This window comes from Rutilus rutilus, assembly GCF_951802725.1.
Source record: "Rutilus rutilus genome assembly, chromosome: 20".
Classification (NCBI taxonomy): Eukaryota; Metazoa; Chordata; class Actinopteri; order Cypriniformes; family Leuciscidae; genus Rutilus; species Rutilus rutilus.
In genome coordinates, this window is record NC_140225.1 from 16,280,802 (window position 1) to 16,295,502 (window position 14,701).

The 14,701-nt window shown below is 37.4% G+C and overlaps 2 protein-coding genes across 2 annotated transcripts; both read right to left on the reverse strand.

Annotated features, from left to right (window-relative positions):
- Positions 1 to 422: 422 nt before the first annotated feature.
- chata (choline O-acetyltransferase a) lies at positions 423 to 8,015 on the reverse strand. Its single transcript, XM_084391344.1, has 15 exons — positions 7,864 to 8,015; positions 7,442 to 7,552; positions 6,869 to 7,060; positions 6,613 to 6,731; positions 5,703 to 5,756; positions 5,440 to 5,620; positions 4,948 to 5,125; positions 4,572 to 4,741; positions 4,397 to 4,497; positions 3,983 to 4,111; positions 2,931 to 3,053; positions 2,711 to 2,849; positions 2,503 to 2,565; positions 2,225 to 2,362; positions 423 to 2,097 (listed from the first exon to the last, which is right to left on the reverse strand). The coding sequence occupies exons 2-15, from the start codon at positions 7,487 to 7,489 to the stop codon at positions 1,819 to 1,821; spliced, it is 1,914 nt and encodes a 637-aa protein (XP_084247470.1). The 5' UTR covers positions 7,490 to 7,552; positions 7,864 to 8,015; the 3' UTR covers positions 423 to 1,818.
- An 834-nt stretch (positions 8,016 to 8,849) lies between these two features.
- On the reverse strand, positions 8,850 to 11,457 carry slc18a3a (solute carrier family 18 member 3a). Its single transcript, XM_084392307.1, has one exon. The coding sequence runs from the start codon at positions 10,883 to 10,885 to the stop codon at positions 9,344 to 9,346; it is 1,542 nt and encodes a 513-aa protein (XP_084248433.1). The 5' UTR covers positions 10,886 to 11,457; the 3' UTR covers positions 8,850 to 9,343.
- Between the last annotated feature and the right edge of the window lie 3,244 nt (positions 11,458 to 14,701).

A 14,701-nucleotide genomic window follows, 5' to 3' on the forward strand; every position in this document is an offset into this window, starting at 1 on the left:
ATGTGTCAGTGTCATTTTCAGACTTAGCATAAGCACATATACAATGATTGTACTTAAAAAAAGATGTTTTTTTCACTGTAATAAACTATTCGTTCCTGCTATTGCATTGGAAATCAAAAATCCCTGTTATTATTGCATTGGAAATCAAGACAACCCCACAGAATAGAATTATATAACAATGTTCATTGTTCGCAAATGGATGATATTCTTTAAACATTTATGCACACTGGCTTGTTTTTAAGAGCTCAGATTGCATTTCAGAATATGGCCCATTGAGAATTCAATTTATAGAACACTTAAAACACAGCACACTTTAAAGCTATAATACCATATATTATATATTATAATGCCTGGTCCTGACATTTTGTTTGTATACTGCAGACCCAAAATAGACTTTTCTATATAGTTTTTCTTTTTTTTTTAACAGATAGATCTTTGATTTGAAATAAATTAAACAAACTTTGAAATGTGATTGTGAGTTTCAAAGATAAAGTTAAATAGCAGCTTCTGGTCCTTTTCCACAGAGTCGTCATTCAGAGTACTGTATCTTGATGGCATCACTAACCATAAGGTATGATGACTCTGACATGATTAAAAACTGGTATAGATTGTAAACAGCTATAGGCTATAGGATAGGATAGAATTTTTACATGCATACTAAACAAGCAGACCTACTGTCCATGATCTCAAAGGCAGCATCATTGCAGCAACTACTTTAAAAACTGTTTCCGACGGCAAGCACCATCGCTTTGGGCAAAAACAGCATTCTTCAAAACAACTTCTTTTGTGTTCCACAGAAGAAAGAAAGTAATACAGATTAGGAACAATGTGAGGATGGGTAAATGATTACTGAACTTTCATTTTTTGGTGGACTATCCCTTTAATGCTGCCTTTGATATTGACAACTATAATATACTCTTAAGGCAAGCTCAAACTACATGGCTTTTGGCTGGAATTTTCTGTCGGAAGCAGATTTCCAAGGTCTGGGACAAAACCCTTGAATCTCGCGCCAAATCGGAGCAAGTTAAGCTCAAACTGCTCGAGACGCTATTTTCAAATCAATTTGATGTTATCGCCACGTGATATTGTAGTGTGTGCCACGCAATTACAAATTGGAACTAATCCAGCCAATCACAGTGCAGATGGTATAAACAGGAAAATCTTGTAATCACTTAATCATGTAATCATTTCTCACATGAATTTATGTGAGAAAACGTTTTTTTTGTTGTTGGTCTGGACTGCCTCTTGACAAAATGTCTTGTAGTTTTTGCACCTCGTCAGCGCTGTGTTGTGTAGTGTACTATGTGCACTACTATGTCAGGACGACGACAGATTACAAGAAACCTTTTTAGTGTAAGTGAGCACCACAGCAGTTCAGTCCTGTAGTGTGAGCTTGCCCTTAGACAGACTAAAAAACTGGGTAGGATTCTTAGAGACCGACCTCAGCTAGTTCATATTTAAAAGGCAGGGGTTACTGTAAATCTGAGCTTCATCTGCTTTTTGAATCTGTATACTCTCATAGGCCAAATAATGCAAAACACCTAAATAGATCTACTTGTTACTATTTTCAAGCGACTACATCTCCATAGAATCTCTATGCTACTTCTTTTGGTCATAATATTTGACAATATAGAAGAAATTCCAGAAGGGGAATGCCTACTTTGACTCTTTTGCATATCAAAAGTATACACTAAATCAGTCTATGAGCCTTGCTGTATTTTTTAAGACTATGATTTTCTCCCGAAATGTTCACTCTTTGCACAGTCACAGTGGTTACTTCCTGCATCTTCCATGCGATTTAAACACAGTAGCTTCTGGCTATGATTTGTTTCCATTCTTCATTACCTTGGGAGTTCCCTCCCTCCTTTCTGTGGAATCAGCTGGTTTAGCTTCAGTGTTGCATTTACGGCACAGATCTTGCATTTCCTTCAGGCATCCCTCAAGAGTCTTCACAAACAAATCTGAGCAGGTCTCAGCACTGTCACGGAAGCTTGACACACAGAAGATGATGTGGTCCATCTGAGGATTGTAGCAGGCTCCATAGCCGTTAGGGACAACAGGACCATAGCAGCAGAACATCTCCTCAGTGGTAGGAACCTATGTAAAGATATAAGCAATATTTTGAACAAAAGAGATTGGTGATCTAGTGCTAATATGAAGCTGCATGCACACTATGAATAACAAATCCATTTTTAGGTCTATCTCTCATTATTTCAAAGTGAACCTGGCTTGTCGAGAGAATGAACTGGATGCTGGTGGCATAGGTTGCATCAGAAAACAGCTCTGGCTTTTCCAGTTTTAGCTCCTTGGCAATCTCTCGCAGCCCCAGCAAGTGATTGTCTATTGCCATCCCAGTGATTGCCTGTTTCCAATTAGTGGAAAAGCAATATTTTATTGGAGAGCAGACAGTATGACAATCACAGTTTGATAATCACAGTTAAACATAAGTCATGACTAACTGACAGATTGTGTAATTCAAATTCAGCTGTCCGTTTCACTTACTAGAATTGTAAAATTGGTTTGGGCTTTGATGGCAGTCCTAAGCGTCTCCATTTTCTCAGCATCCTAAATAAATAAAGGAAGCAAGGGTTATTATTCCTTCCTAAGCTATTCCTGTTTTGACAATCCACACAGCATTTTCTACAAACGAGTTGCCATTTGCACGAGGTAGTTTGAATGAAGTGCAATGTAAACAAACTAAATTACATACAGTGATTTTGGAGCTATTGGCCATAGCTTTCACAAATGCTAAGGCCTCAGGTGTGGAGGAGCGAATGTTGTCAACTCGTCCCTCTTGAAAGCGGCGTATTGATGCACTTTCATAGGTGGACACTAGACGTCCATGGCATCTGAATGCAAAAAAAAAACTAAAAACTAAATCTTAATTCTATAGTAGTACTAATATATCTTCAATTATAGAGAAGACTGACCTGTAAAATGCAAACTGGAGGGCAACTTGAACATAAGCATCAGGGCTCATTTTCTGTCTCTTGATGAACTCTTTGCCATATCCAGTGAATTTGTTGACATTCATGTCCAGATTTTTCGCAAGTCTGTAGGAATGAACAGTTTGAAAGTCTGGCTGAAGTGATATTGTGAAATATTATTAAAAAGTTTTCTAATTTATTACTGTGAGGGCAAAGCTACATTTTCAGCAGCTATTATGCATTCTTCAGTGTCTCTGTCTCATGATCCTTCTGAAATCATTCTAATATGCTGATTTGGTGCTGGTTTTCAAGAAACATTTCTTATTATTATCAATGTAGAAAATTGTGTGCTGCTTAAAATTTCTGTGTAAACGTTTTCAGGAGTCTTTGATAGACCGTATAGTACAGCAAAAAAGAAAAGAAAAAAAGAACAGCATTTACTGTATTTGAAATAGAAATCTTTCTAACATTATAAATGTATACTGTCAATTTCGATCAATTTAATGCATCCTAAATAAATGCATTAATTCCTTTTAAAAATCTTACTGACCCCATACTTTTAAACGATAGAGTATGTACAGTAAGAAACCCGAAAGATGCTAAAACTTTTCTTGTATTTTACACCCTTTTATTTGTCTATTTGAATTTTATTTAAATTTATTTATGTATAAGTGAAATTATATAAACTAAATCACTTTCAAAATGCCTGTGATACTCGGGAATAATTAAATTTGAGGTATTTTCTACACTGTAAAAAATGATATGATCAATAAGTTATGACAACATGTTTTTACATTGCTTTAACTCATCAAAATAAGTAAAGCACTTTTCAACTTTTTTATAAGTTATACAAGATTCAACAATTTTTTTAAGTAAATGTAATGTAATTTAAGTTGAATTAAAATTTAAGGCGGCAACTTTTTTACAGTGGAGTATAATTGGATGGATAGGATAAACAAACGTTAGTGTAATTAATCAATTGTAAGCTATCAGCATGGTATCTGTTAGATTGTAGAACTTACTACCTTGGTGTATCACCTGTTTTATTGACTTACTTCTGTAATTTATCTGCTGAGGCCGTGAGGAGCGTTTGGATATCTGGCGAGCATTTCCAGCGCAGCCGTCTGGGGGCAGGAAGCTCGCTCATGCTGGCCGCTCTCACCAGCTTAGAAGGGCTTCCCCTCCTGTGAGAGAAACAGTCTTACAGTCCATCACATTGCGTCTTCACTAGCTTAGCTGCTATTCTCAAGCTGTGTGTGCATATATCTCTAGTCGTCTCATTAGAGTTCCGAGTCTTTGGCAAATACATAAATGCAACTACTGTGCTAGTGAGAATAAGCAAAAGGATATTACAGATTCCTTCAGAAGTGAATGTATTCATTGAATTTGCCAGACCAGCAGTGCATTGTGGATAATCAAAGCGTTACTTTGAAATTAATTTCTATAAATAAAATAATAATTTGGCTTACATGTATCTCAGTAGATACTCTGTACATTGCACGAGCACTATTCCCTCAAAAGGGGAGTGTTCACATACAACGCCGCAGCATCCATCTGCACCTATCACAAACTGAAATCATTTCAGTAGTTTAACTTTAGAATTCATCCTCTTAGTCAATTTAGATCCAACTGTGGGTTTTCTACCTGCATGGGCTTGTCGTACCACCGGTTGCCCCCGTTTTTGTCCGTGCCCCCTCCGTGGAGCATCAGCGAAGCTCGGTTGGTATCAGTCAGTTCAATGCCAGAGGGCTCATCCAAACACACCAGACACAGACAGCGTTCAATCACGTCTAGAGAGTCCCTGTTGGTAGAATCTGCACCCGGTTGAGAAATATTTTATATGTGTGTGAATTCCATTAACCTGTACGGAATTTCTTGTTTTATCAGGGGAATTTTTTTGTAGTTGAGTTTATCTGGAAAAGCAGCTCTCTCACAAGTTGTTTTGTTTCTTAATATTTGGATGTCAGATTGCAGGTCGTAAAGAAACAGCTTGTATAGTTGAGGATAAATTATGTCTGACCTTTGATCAGTACGCTGCGAGCCTCAGCCCACTGTGTTCTGCCATCTGATGTGAGCAGACCGATAGGAGGCAGACGCTCCTCTTCAATGTCTGCCATCTTTCTGATCCGCTCCAGCTGGGTGTAAAGGTCTTTTTCATTCAGTCGACGAAAGTTTATCGCCACGTCGAGAACAAAAAACTGCAATCACATACAGCATGGTATGGCAGAAAACAGCATCAAATCTTTGTCTTTACAGATTGCTTATGACTTTTTGAATCAAACTTTAACATAATTAGAAAGAAAAGCATAACCATATAAAAAAAGAAACATTAGATTTAGTACCACACTGTAAAAAAAAATGGTTGGTTTACCTTAAAAAGGTAAGTGTTTGTTCTGCCCTAAAATTTTAAGTTTAGTCAACTCAAATATCCAAGTTGTCACTTATTACAATTTCACATTTCAAGTTGACTAAACTTTTTTTTTTTTTACTGTGCAGGTGAAGCAATTCCTACCTGATTCTTACAAGCCACTATTATATGTTCGGGCTCAGGCATAACCATACTCTTCTGAGCCACTAAAGTGTCCATTTTTGGCCCTGGCAGACGGTAGGAGGTGAAGACCTTGTTGTACTGATCCATACACAGGGCCGTCCCAGCCAGCTGCCCGCGAGCGTAGTCTACAGGGAGAGCACGTCTGCAACAAATGCAGCATACCTTCATGTTCACAATACTACAAGTTAATGTGATTACATGTGAAAACAAGGAGAAAAACTTACCCATCAATAAGAGATTTATACTCTAATACACCAGAAATGAGATGGGCAGCAAATCTGTTGAGAAAAAATATGCAAGAGTTTATAAATAAACCACTATTTTAAAGATTATTATTATTTGTATTTTTTTGTAGAGAAGTCTCTTTTGCTCACTAAGACTGCTTGATCAAAAATGCAATAAAAAAATTACTTTTGATCATTGCATCCTAACTGAATAAAAGTATTATTTTCTTTAAAAAAAATCTGACCAACCCTAAACCTTTTGAAGGATTGTGTGTGTGTATGTGTGTGTGTGTGGCAATGCAATTGTTTTAATTAGGTTTTAAAATAGCACTTAATCCAATTTGGGTTCAACAAAATCATTAGTTTCATTTTATATTCTCTTAGTGAGAGACTAATTCTAGACTTTTACTTATCATTATGAAACTTTATAAAATTTATCTTTTAATACAAAATGTAGAAATAATCAATAGGAAACATAACTTATTCTTAACTTATGTTAAGCCTAAAATAGCAATGTCCATTATATGATATATTGTTTCCCTCCAGATGTCCATTTTAGGACTGAAGTCAACATCAAGTAAGGGTGGAAGGTACACTTTGTTTACACGCTTTTTAATCTGTAGATTAAACTATGCTGAATGAGAAATCACATTTTAGTTAATGAGCCCCTCAATTACACAGCCATATGGAGCTACACAGTTAGCGGATGAGATCATGTAGTTTACAGACCTGACAGCTTTGCACAATCCTAATGCGTATACAGTATCCTTAACTTATGTAGACATTGCATTTCCATTTAAATAAACTGATATCAGTGATGACATGCATTGTTGGACATGTTCATTGTCATCTCAGTTATGAAATAACTGCGAATAAAAATCGCCTGTGCTGTATCCCCAGAGTCCTGTACCTGAGGATGTCACTTTGACCCTTGAAGTTCTGCTTAGGAAAGACCATAACAGGACTGGAGTTGACAGGTAGTGCTAATCTGTTGCTCAAATACATGTCTTCGAGCCAGTAGTCATTCACCTTAGACAATGATCAAGAGAGAGTATGAGCAAATAAATCACTTTTAAACTATATTAAACAGAATGTGCCTGCACATTAAAAGCAAAGTTGTTTACAGCAAAGTCACTTTTTTTCTTTGCAGACAGTGCAAGCCATACCCAATTAGCATTATGATCGCTTCTCTCCATTAGCTTTTTCTGAAGAAATTCTCCCATCCCACCAGGTGCTCCAAATTTCTCTACAATAGCCTTGGTCTTTCGGAACTGCTCCTCTGGGATGAGGTGACTCATGCACTTCAGGTACATGTCTAGTGTTTGCTGCAAAGGGGGCACTGGGAGCTTCGGAAGGCCCTAAATTGAGATCATGATCAGAGCTTTATTGCAATTCATTAATTTATATATTAGCACCAGGAACAGCTTCCACTTAAGTAGCATTTGTTTTCTAGATCGTATGGTATTTGCTCTCGAGCTAATGAGTCTCTTGTTTAATTAGCCTTGATAGAGTCCTAATCTTTTATGCTCCAAGTGATCCCTGACAAGTATTATATTTAAATAATTTTGCCCTGTGTACAAGATCATGGCATGTATAAAACAACATGATCATTTATGTTTTATCAATATTGCAGACTTCCATGTCTGTTTGTAATGTTAAAAGAGAATGTTTGAAAGACATTTAGTTAAGCCACATAATGCAAACATTTTTACATAGAGATATATTAGTATTTTGCTTACACTTGCATCTCCCATGTCTCTTGCTTGTTCCCTTTTCAAAACCGGCATCCTCAAAGTTGAAGAATTAAATGAAGAAAGATGAAAATCCACTGACACTTTTCCCAGTTCCCTCTGGAACAGATATACAGGTATGAGAGACGGCTTGCATTGCAAATAGTATTCAATTTCACTAACTATCCATAAAATAACTAAAAACTGTGCTATCTGGGTTTTTTTTATTTTATATCATCAGCCACATCGATTAGACAAGGCTATTAGCAACCTTAAATTATTCAAAATTAATTCGAATTTTAATATTAAATACATAGAATAGAGATTTTGAATGTAGCTTTTTAGCTTTATTTGGTCCTTGTTTGAGGAGGAGGCTGTAAGCATAAACGTTCTTCTACATTCTCAAAAGTGTCAATTTAAAAAGTACTCACCAAAATGTCTTACTCTTTATGGATTCCTCAGGTGTCTCAAAGGGTTTATCCAGATTCATAGTCCCGACGTGTTTTATTAAGAGAAAAGTGCCGTTGATGGTGTCTTTTAACTTGTTTCAGGCGGCATACTTGCGTCCCATTCATTGCAAGTCGGGAGCCTCTTAGGATGCTCCTCAGGAAAGATGCTGAAGGAGCGGTACCTTTCTCAGACTCCTCCCACTCAACTCCATTCGCTCGATGCCGCATCTGCCAGCCCACCTCACACTCACTTTAAGTTAAGTCCTTGAAAGAAATTTATGACCACCTTTCCAAATCTCGCTGAAGAAAAAATGTCCGTACGCGAACGCGCTCGATAATTTAATTAAAACGAAAAGAGAAAAGTCCATTTTGCACCATAAGCAAATTTTTTTTTTTTTGGTTTAGGAATTGGTTCGATTTACGTCTGTTTTGCAAAAAGCATCGTGTACAGAAACCCCCATAAACGTCTATTTTGGTTAATCGCTTTATATTTATGAATCAATTTTGGGTGTGGAAAGAATGGACAGAAAAGTTGTTTTTTAAACACAGCCTTTTCATTATAGAATACATATAGTGTAGTAGATATCTATAATGATGTCTTGTTCATGCGTTATGTCAGCATATGTATATTTTCGTTTCTTTGTCGTATTTTTTGCTCTTTGATGCTTTTTACTGCACAAATAAAACAAAAAAACACAAAAGTATTGACTCCGTTTATTTTGAATATTCTGTTTTGTTTTCTGTCACTAATGAATCATTGTCTTTTGTGAGAAAAATGTACCCGAAACCAAAACGAAATCAATTCAAATTTCGATGTAGATATGTAAATGTATCTCTTTAAAGCTTGATCGTGTAGATGCATGATGAAAGTCAGTCACAGACACACGGCGCACAACAAGGCGTTTCACATATTTTCTTTTAATTATGTACATTTGATATGCACATATGTACACCATTATATTCCATAATATACAGTAACGCATTCCAGAAATACACCCTAAACATTTAAATACTTGAAACAGACACTGAAAAGGCAGGATTCACACCGGTTCCATCATTTTTTTTTTTTCTATGAAGGTGTCAGGTGAAATTTTGCATATTATTTGTAACAGCACAAATTCGGCGGAATAACTTCAACGAAGGCCTATTTAATACGTACACACGCGTCTTCATATTTAATATGTTTGCACCATATTTATATCCCTGAATAATAAACTTAAAACAGCGGAATTCTAAACAGTGAAATATATATATTTTTTACATTTCTTATATTGAAGAAAAAAATATTGAGCTCATTATTTCAGTAAATTGAGTAGCCTAAATTATTTTAAGATTGTATGCAGTTCACCAATAGTTTTCCTCAGGACAATGAGTAACATGTAAATGAGTGAATGAAAAACATTTATATTCAGCAGAGGTTTTAACAGGATTGTAACAGATGACCAAGGACAGACGACTCAGACTATATGTATTCTAGATCAGACGTCTCTTCTTCAGTGAATGACTTTGATTGTCCAGCAAATGTCCCGTTCTCGTCGATGGGCACACAGTTACCGGCTGAACTGTAGCCGTGCTTCTTTCTTTGGCGTTCCTCCATCTTAATCGTGTCGTACAGACCTGTGGCTCCCTCCTCCAATAACATGTTTCTCTCAGAGTGAGATGGTTTCATATAGCACACGTTGCGCAGGAAAATCAGGGCTGGTGCGTAAAGTACGTTCGCCAGACCCATGCCCAGATTGAGTTGCACAAACCCTAGATCGTGCACTATTTTACCGGCCACGATGGGGCCCAGCGCGTAGGCAACACAGTAGGAGATGTCTGCAATTGCGTATACACTACCATACACAGACACGTGACGGACATCTACGAGAAAAGCAAGTGTGGGTAATAAAGCTGTGTCTACCAGTGCAATACCGAAACAAATGCCACACAGGGGGATTATCAGCTGCTCGAAGGTTTTGCAAGCCGGCACAATACAAGAGCTGGCACCAATGATAACCATGCCAAGTGCCCCATAGAACCACTGCAAGTGTGGATACTTTGCTGCTAGCTTGACAGTGATATAAACACCTAAAATGTGAGGGAAAAAGGCAGGCAGCCAGGTGAGCCCAATCTCCCACTGGGTTGAATCCATGGTCCCCTCCATCCAGTTAGCAATGGTGGGCTCCAGAAAAGCAAGGGGGATGTTACATGTGGTCAAAGCTCCTGCCACAACTGCTATGTAGGGATCAATCATTAGTTTGTAAATCGGGGTGCCAACCGGCATATTCTCTCTAGTCCTACTGGAAAAGGGCTTGAGGACAGTCAGGCATAGTATACCATCTGCCAAACATATAAAGGCGAGCACAATGAACGGGACGCGTTTGCCTGCGAACTCGTACAGCACCCCTCCGAACGGGGGCGCCGCCAGGCTTCCGAACGAGATGAACGCGAGGGCAATGCCCAGCGCGCGACTTCTCTCTGGCTCCTCCGTGTACTTGTCTGCGATCATGGCAATTCCTGAAGTGTCCGCGAACGCCGAGCCGAGCCCTTGCAGACTGCGCGCGACGAACAAAGTCGCGTAGTTCTCTGCGAAGGCAAAAATGCATGTCGAGACAAACATGATACTGAGTCCAATTAAAAGTGGGATGTCATAGCCGACTCGGTCTATGAAAGTTCCGGTCAAAGGATTGACAAGGAGCTGCAGAATGGCTTTTGAGGCGAAAAGCACGCCGATCTGCAAGTCAAAGTTCTCGTTTTGCGTGCTGTTGATTGAAGAATTACCCGTTACATGCGCCTGCTCTGATTCACTCTCTAAACGCGCTAGATAATCTGGCACAATTGGCACGATGACCATATAAAGCATATTGTCTAGCAGAAGTGCGACACATACAATTACTAGAATAATCCTTCTTTGTCGCTCGGGGTCCTGGATCGCAGTTCCTAACTGTTTAGTTTTTTCCCCCATCTCTGATAGTTTAACGGCGGCGGTTTGCGCCAAGCCACCCGATTCCTCCGTAGCCATGATCCACACTTTGGTTGGTTTAAGCAAAATACTCTTAACTCTCTTCTAAAATGTGCTTTTCTTCCACAAAAAGTCCTCGCACATTGGGTTGTCCAACACTCCTTGAATAGTGAAGCCTCGGCGCGCGGACCAACTTTTCCTGCTTTACCTCGCAGTCCTTCGTTGCGCTTGCATTTCCTCCCTCTCGACTGCTGTCATGCAGTGTTGTTTCATCGTATTCGGTTGAGGACGCCAAGTCAAAAACTCACAGTCAGGTCAAAAATTCGCCCTCTTGTTTTTCTCCTTATTTACACTGGCATTGTAGTAGGACGCGCGGAGCCCGAATGAGCATGAATAGATGAATTCACCTGTAGCTCAATGTCATGATTTCTCCTCAGCTGTCTTCTTATTGATACCACCCAATGCAGATGCGCTTACATGTTGATTCCATTGGAATCGCTCCTCTTTTTTCCCAAGGATGTGACGCACTGTTTGATACCCCCTCAAGTGCTTCCCCAACCAGCTGGGTCTTTTATGCTCATTTAACACGTCAAGCCCCTACCCAGTAACGCCAAGTTGTGCTTTGCTTTATAACTTCCAAATATTGAGCGAGCTTCTATAACTGCTTAGGACCACAAACCTTAAGTCACCGAGCTCGGCAGATATGCTGACTGCGAGGAAGATGCCTGCAAGTATTATTTAAGTTGCTCAGTGAGAACTCACTCACTCGCTCGCTCGCTGAGAAGTTATTGATCACCGCCTACGATTTAGTTTGTTTTCATAAACAGACTTTGGAAAGTTATAAGCTAATAAGTGCTCCGTGCTAGTTTTTTTGTTTGTTTTTGTTTTGACAAGTTGTATTATTCTTTGACCGTGATTCCTCTCATTTCAGATATGTATTTAGATTTCTGTTCGACAGAAAGGGAGAAAGAAAAATGACGCACATAATGTGTAATCAACCCCCTACACCTAAGTGGAATAATTGCCATGCAATTAAATCATGCAATGTTAAAATGTTAAAATGGGATGTTTGATCACAGGCTTTTTATGATTAAGGACTTCATTGTGTATAAACACAAAACGAACATTTCTGAAATACATAACATTTGCAGCGGAAATAGCATCAATTTATTTATACAGTAGCAAACATTTTTTATCATTTAATATATATATATATATATATATATATATATATATATACATACATACACACACACACACACACACACACACACACACACACACACACACACACATATATATATATATATATATATGTGTGTGTGTGTGTGTGTGTGTGTGTGTGTGTGTGTGTGTGTATATATTGTATAAAAATCACTGTGTCGGTAATCTCCGCAATTTATTGCATTTCAGCACCACATCGGGTTGGACAGCTCCTCGTCCTTTAAAGCAAAGATTGATCTGCTGTAAACTGTGAATATTTGTCCGTAAGCTTTCAAGGTAGTGACAGGAATAAGCATTGTCATTTTTAAAGATTTGTTTTTCCTTGCAGTTGACTGACAGGGGTGTAATGTTTGCTCTAGTTAACGTAGGACATGAACTGTGATTTTAGTGAGGATGTATCGCCATCTGCTGTGCAAACTTAGTTTAGCGTTTTCTGCCTGAAGAAGAACAATAATTGGGTGTTCGTGACATCTGGTGGTTTGTTTGTTGTACTGCAACGGGTCACACTTGGATTAGTGTGCAAAATAGTGAATCTGGACTGGACGTGCTGTCTTTAAGTTAATCACAGACACATTATTGTTGATTGATTGGCTTTTGACAGAAATTTAATTTTTAATTGACTTAACTAGAAATCGCAGACAGACTAGCAAAACAACCAAACAAAAAAGCTTATAAGAGCTATATTTTTTTTTGTTAGAGAATTATAATATCATAATGTAAGAATGATACCTGCTTTTGTAGGCCCTTTGTACGTGATAAGTAAAGATATTAGCTAAATTTTGACATAATACAAAATTGGTGCAGAACATGTTTGTATTATTAGACAAATAAATGGGAATATGCATGCAAGCATACAAACCAACAATTAAGTAATTAAATAATGCTATACTGAACTTTTACCACAAGGTGGCCATAGTAGCGCATACATGCAATCACAGCCAACAGTTTTTATATAGACCATCAAAATCAGTTTAAAATAATCTGCTGATTTATGTTTTTTATTAAGTACGTTTTTTTTTTTTTTTTTACTCAAATACCAGGAAATACATCGTAAACAAACCCACACACATAAAGAATAATAATAAACCTTTGCATCACATGATGTGGTGCATTTATTCATGGCGTGTAGTGCACTACATAATGTGCATTTAAATAGTCTGTTTCCCCCTAGGAGCTTTTGTTTTCATGTGTTCTTTCTGTCTTCCTATCGCTCTTTTTCACTGCTAATCCTCCACTCTACAGCCTGTCTTTGCAGTCTATTCATTCACTGGAAATAATATGGTTTTAATTCCTGGCATTGGCTTGGCGTGAAGCACATACGTCACATCCCCAATCCGTCCTTCTCCTCCTCACTGGATTCGTTCCCTGAGGATCAAAGATTTTCTTGCTGTTTCCAGCCTGGACTCCATTCCGATCTGATCTGAAATCATGAGAAACAAGTTCACCATGTAATCCGCTGTGGTAAAAAGTATTAATTCATGATGTCTGTGTTTAAGTTTAAGCAATCATGGTTAAACTCCCATTTTATAGGCTTGGAAGCTTAGTAAAGAGTTGAAGGCTATCTTTCATTTTAGTTTTTGGACAGTATTTGCTCTGATTGTTTTATTCTGTTGACAGCCCCTGAAGACTTCCCTTTAGTTGTTATTTTAGAAAGATTTTTATCATGTAATGTCCTCTTCTCGAGTCTTGTTCAACATTTCTGCTTATCTGGTGGGCACGTTCTGAGCAAATTTAATTTGTTGTTGATTTTTTAAAATATATGTTCTTGTACTGAAACAAGCGCAATTATTTGATATACAGAACGTTAATTTGTGTTCATACTGGTTGTTTATTACATACACATAGAGGATAACAATACTATTTTGACATCAAACCATATCTTATTGTCATGCCAAGCACCCCAACATGCTACACATGTGAACATGTGAAATTTAAATATGCAAGGTAAAATGATTAAAAAAATGTTAAATCCATGTGCCTGAGTGAATCATAAACAGGAGGATTAAACTATAACCTTGTTGAGAAAATACAATTTCATTAATGGAGGCTGGTTCAGACAGCAGCCAAGCTAGTCACTTGTAAAATTACCCCAAGCTAAGAAATCATTACACATCATCAGCTCTCTGTTTCTTCCTAAATTAACATATAAAAACATGGAGGGGCAGTTTCACATTTAAAAGTCTTCTTACCAGTCTGGGCACCTATTGTACAGAATGTGACATAAAAAATGTAGAGTAATTGATCATATTTTTGAGCATCTCTGCTTCGGAATCTCCAGCTTTTTTTAAAATTTTAAAATTTATTTTTTTATTAAATGCCAGTCACATACAAATAATAGATTTTAACAAAAAAAATACAGACAATATTCAAAATTCAAATATTAAATTAAATATAGTGCAAATTAAAATAAATTATACAAGAAAAAGAAAATAAATATAAAAGGAAAAGAAAAAGAGTATGAGATCATCAAATAAATAACCTAAAAGCTTCACATAAAGACCTAGTACGTTTTGCTTTGCTGTTTTTCAACCCAAGTAGTAACTCAATATAACTCTTCATTTCTATCCGCAACAACAACATTTTTTGTTTTTCTTTAGCCTATTTTTGCTTATGAATATGGTATTTTCCCATTATCAAACAGAGATTAATAAT

Bases quoted from the DNA above. Each gene is read 5' to 3' on its own strand.
- slc18a3a (XM_084392307.1), bottom strand. From the start codon at position 10,885: ATGGCTACGGAGGAATCGGGTGGCTTGGCGCAAACCGCCGCCGTTAAA.
- chata (XM_084391344.1), bottom strand. From the start codon at position 7,489: ATGCCGGTTTTGAAAAGGGAACAAGCAAGAGACATGGGAGATGCAAGT. The intron at 7,061-7,441 runs GTAAGCAAAATA...ATCTCAATTTAG, and splicing joins GAGACATGGGAGATGCAAGT to GGCCTTCCGAAGCTCCCAGT. The intron at 2,098-2,224 runs GTTCACTTTGAA...ATCTTTACATAG, and splicing joins TCATTCTCTCGACAAGCCAG to GTTCCTACCACTGAGGAGAT.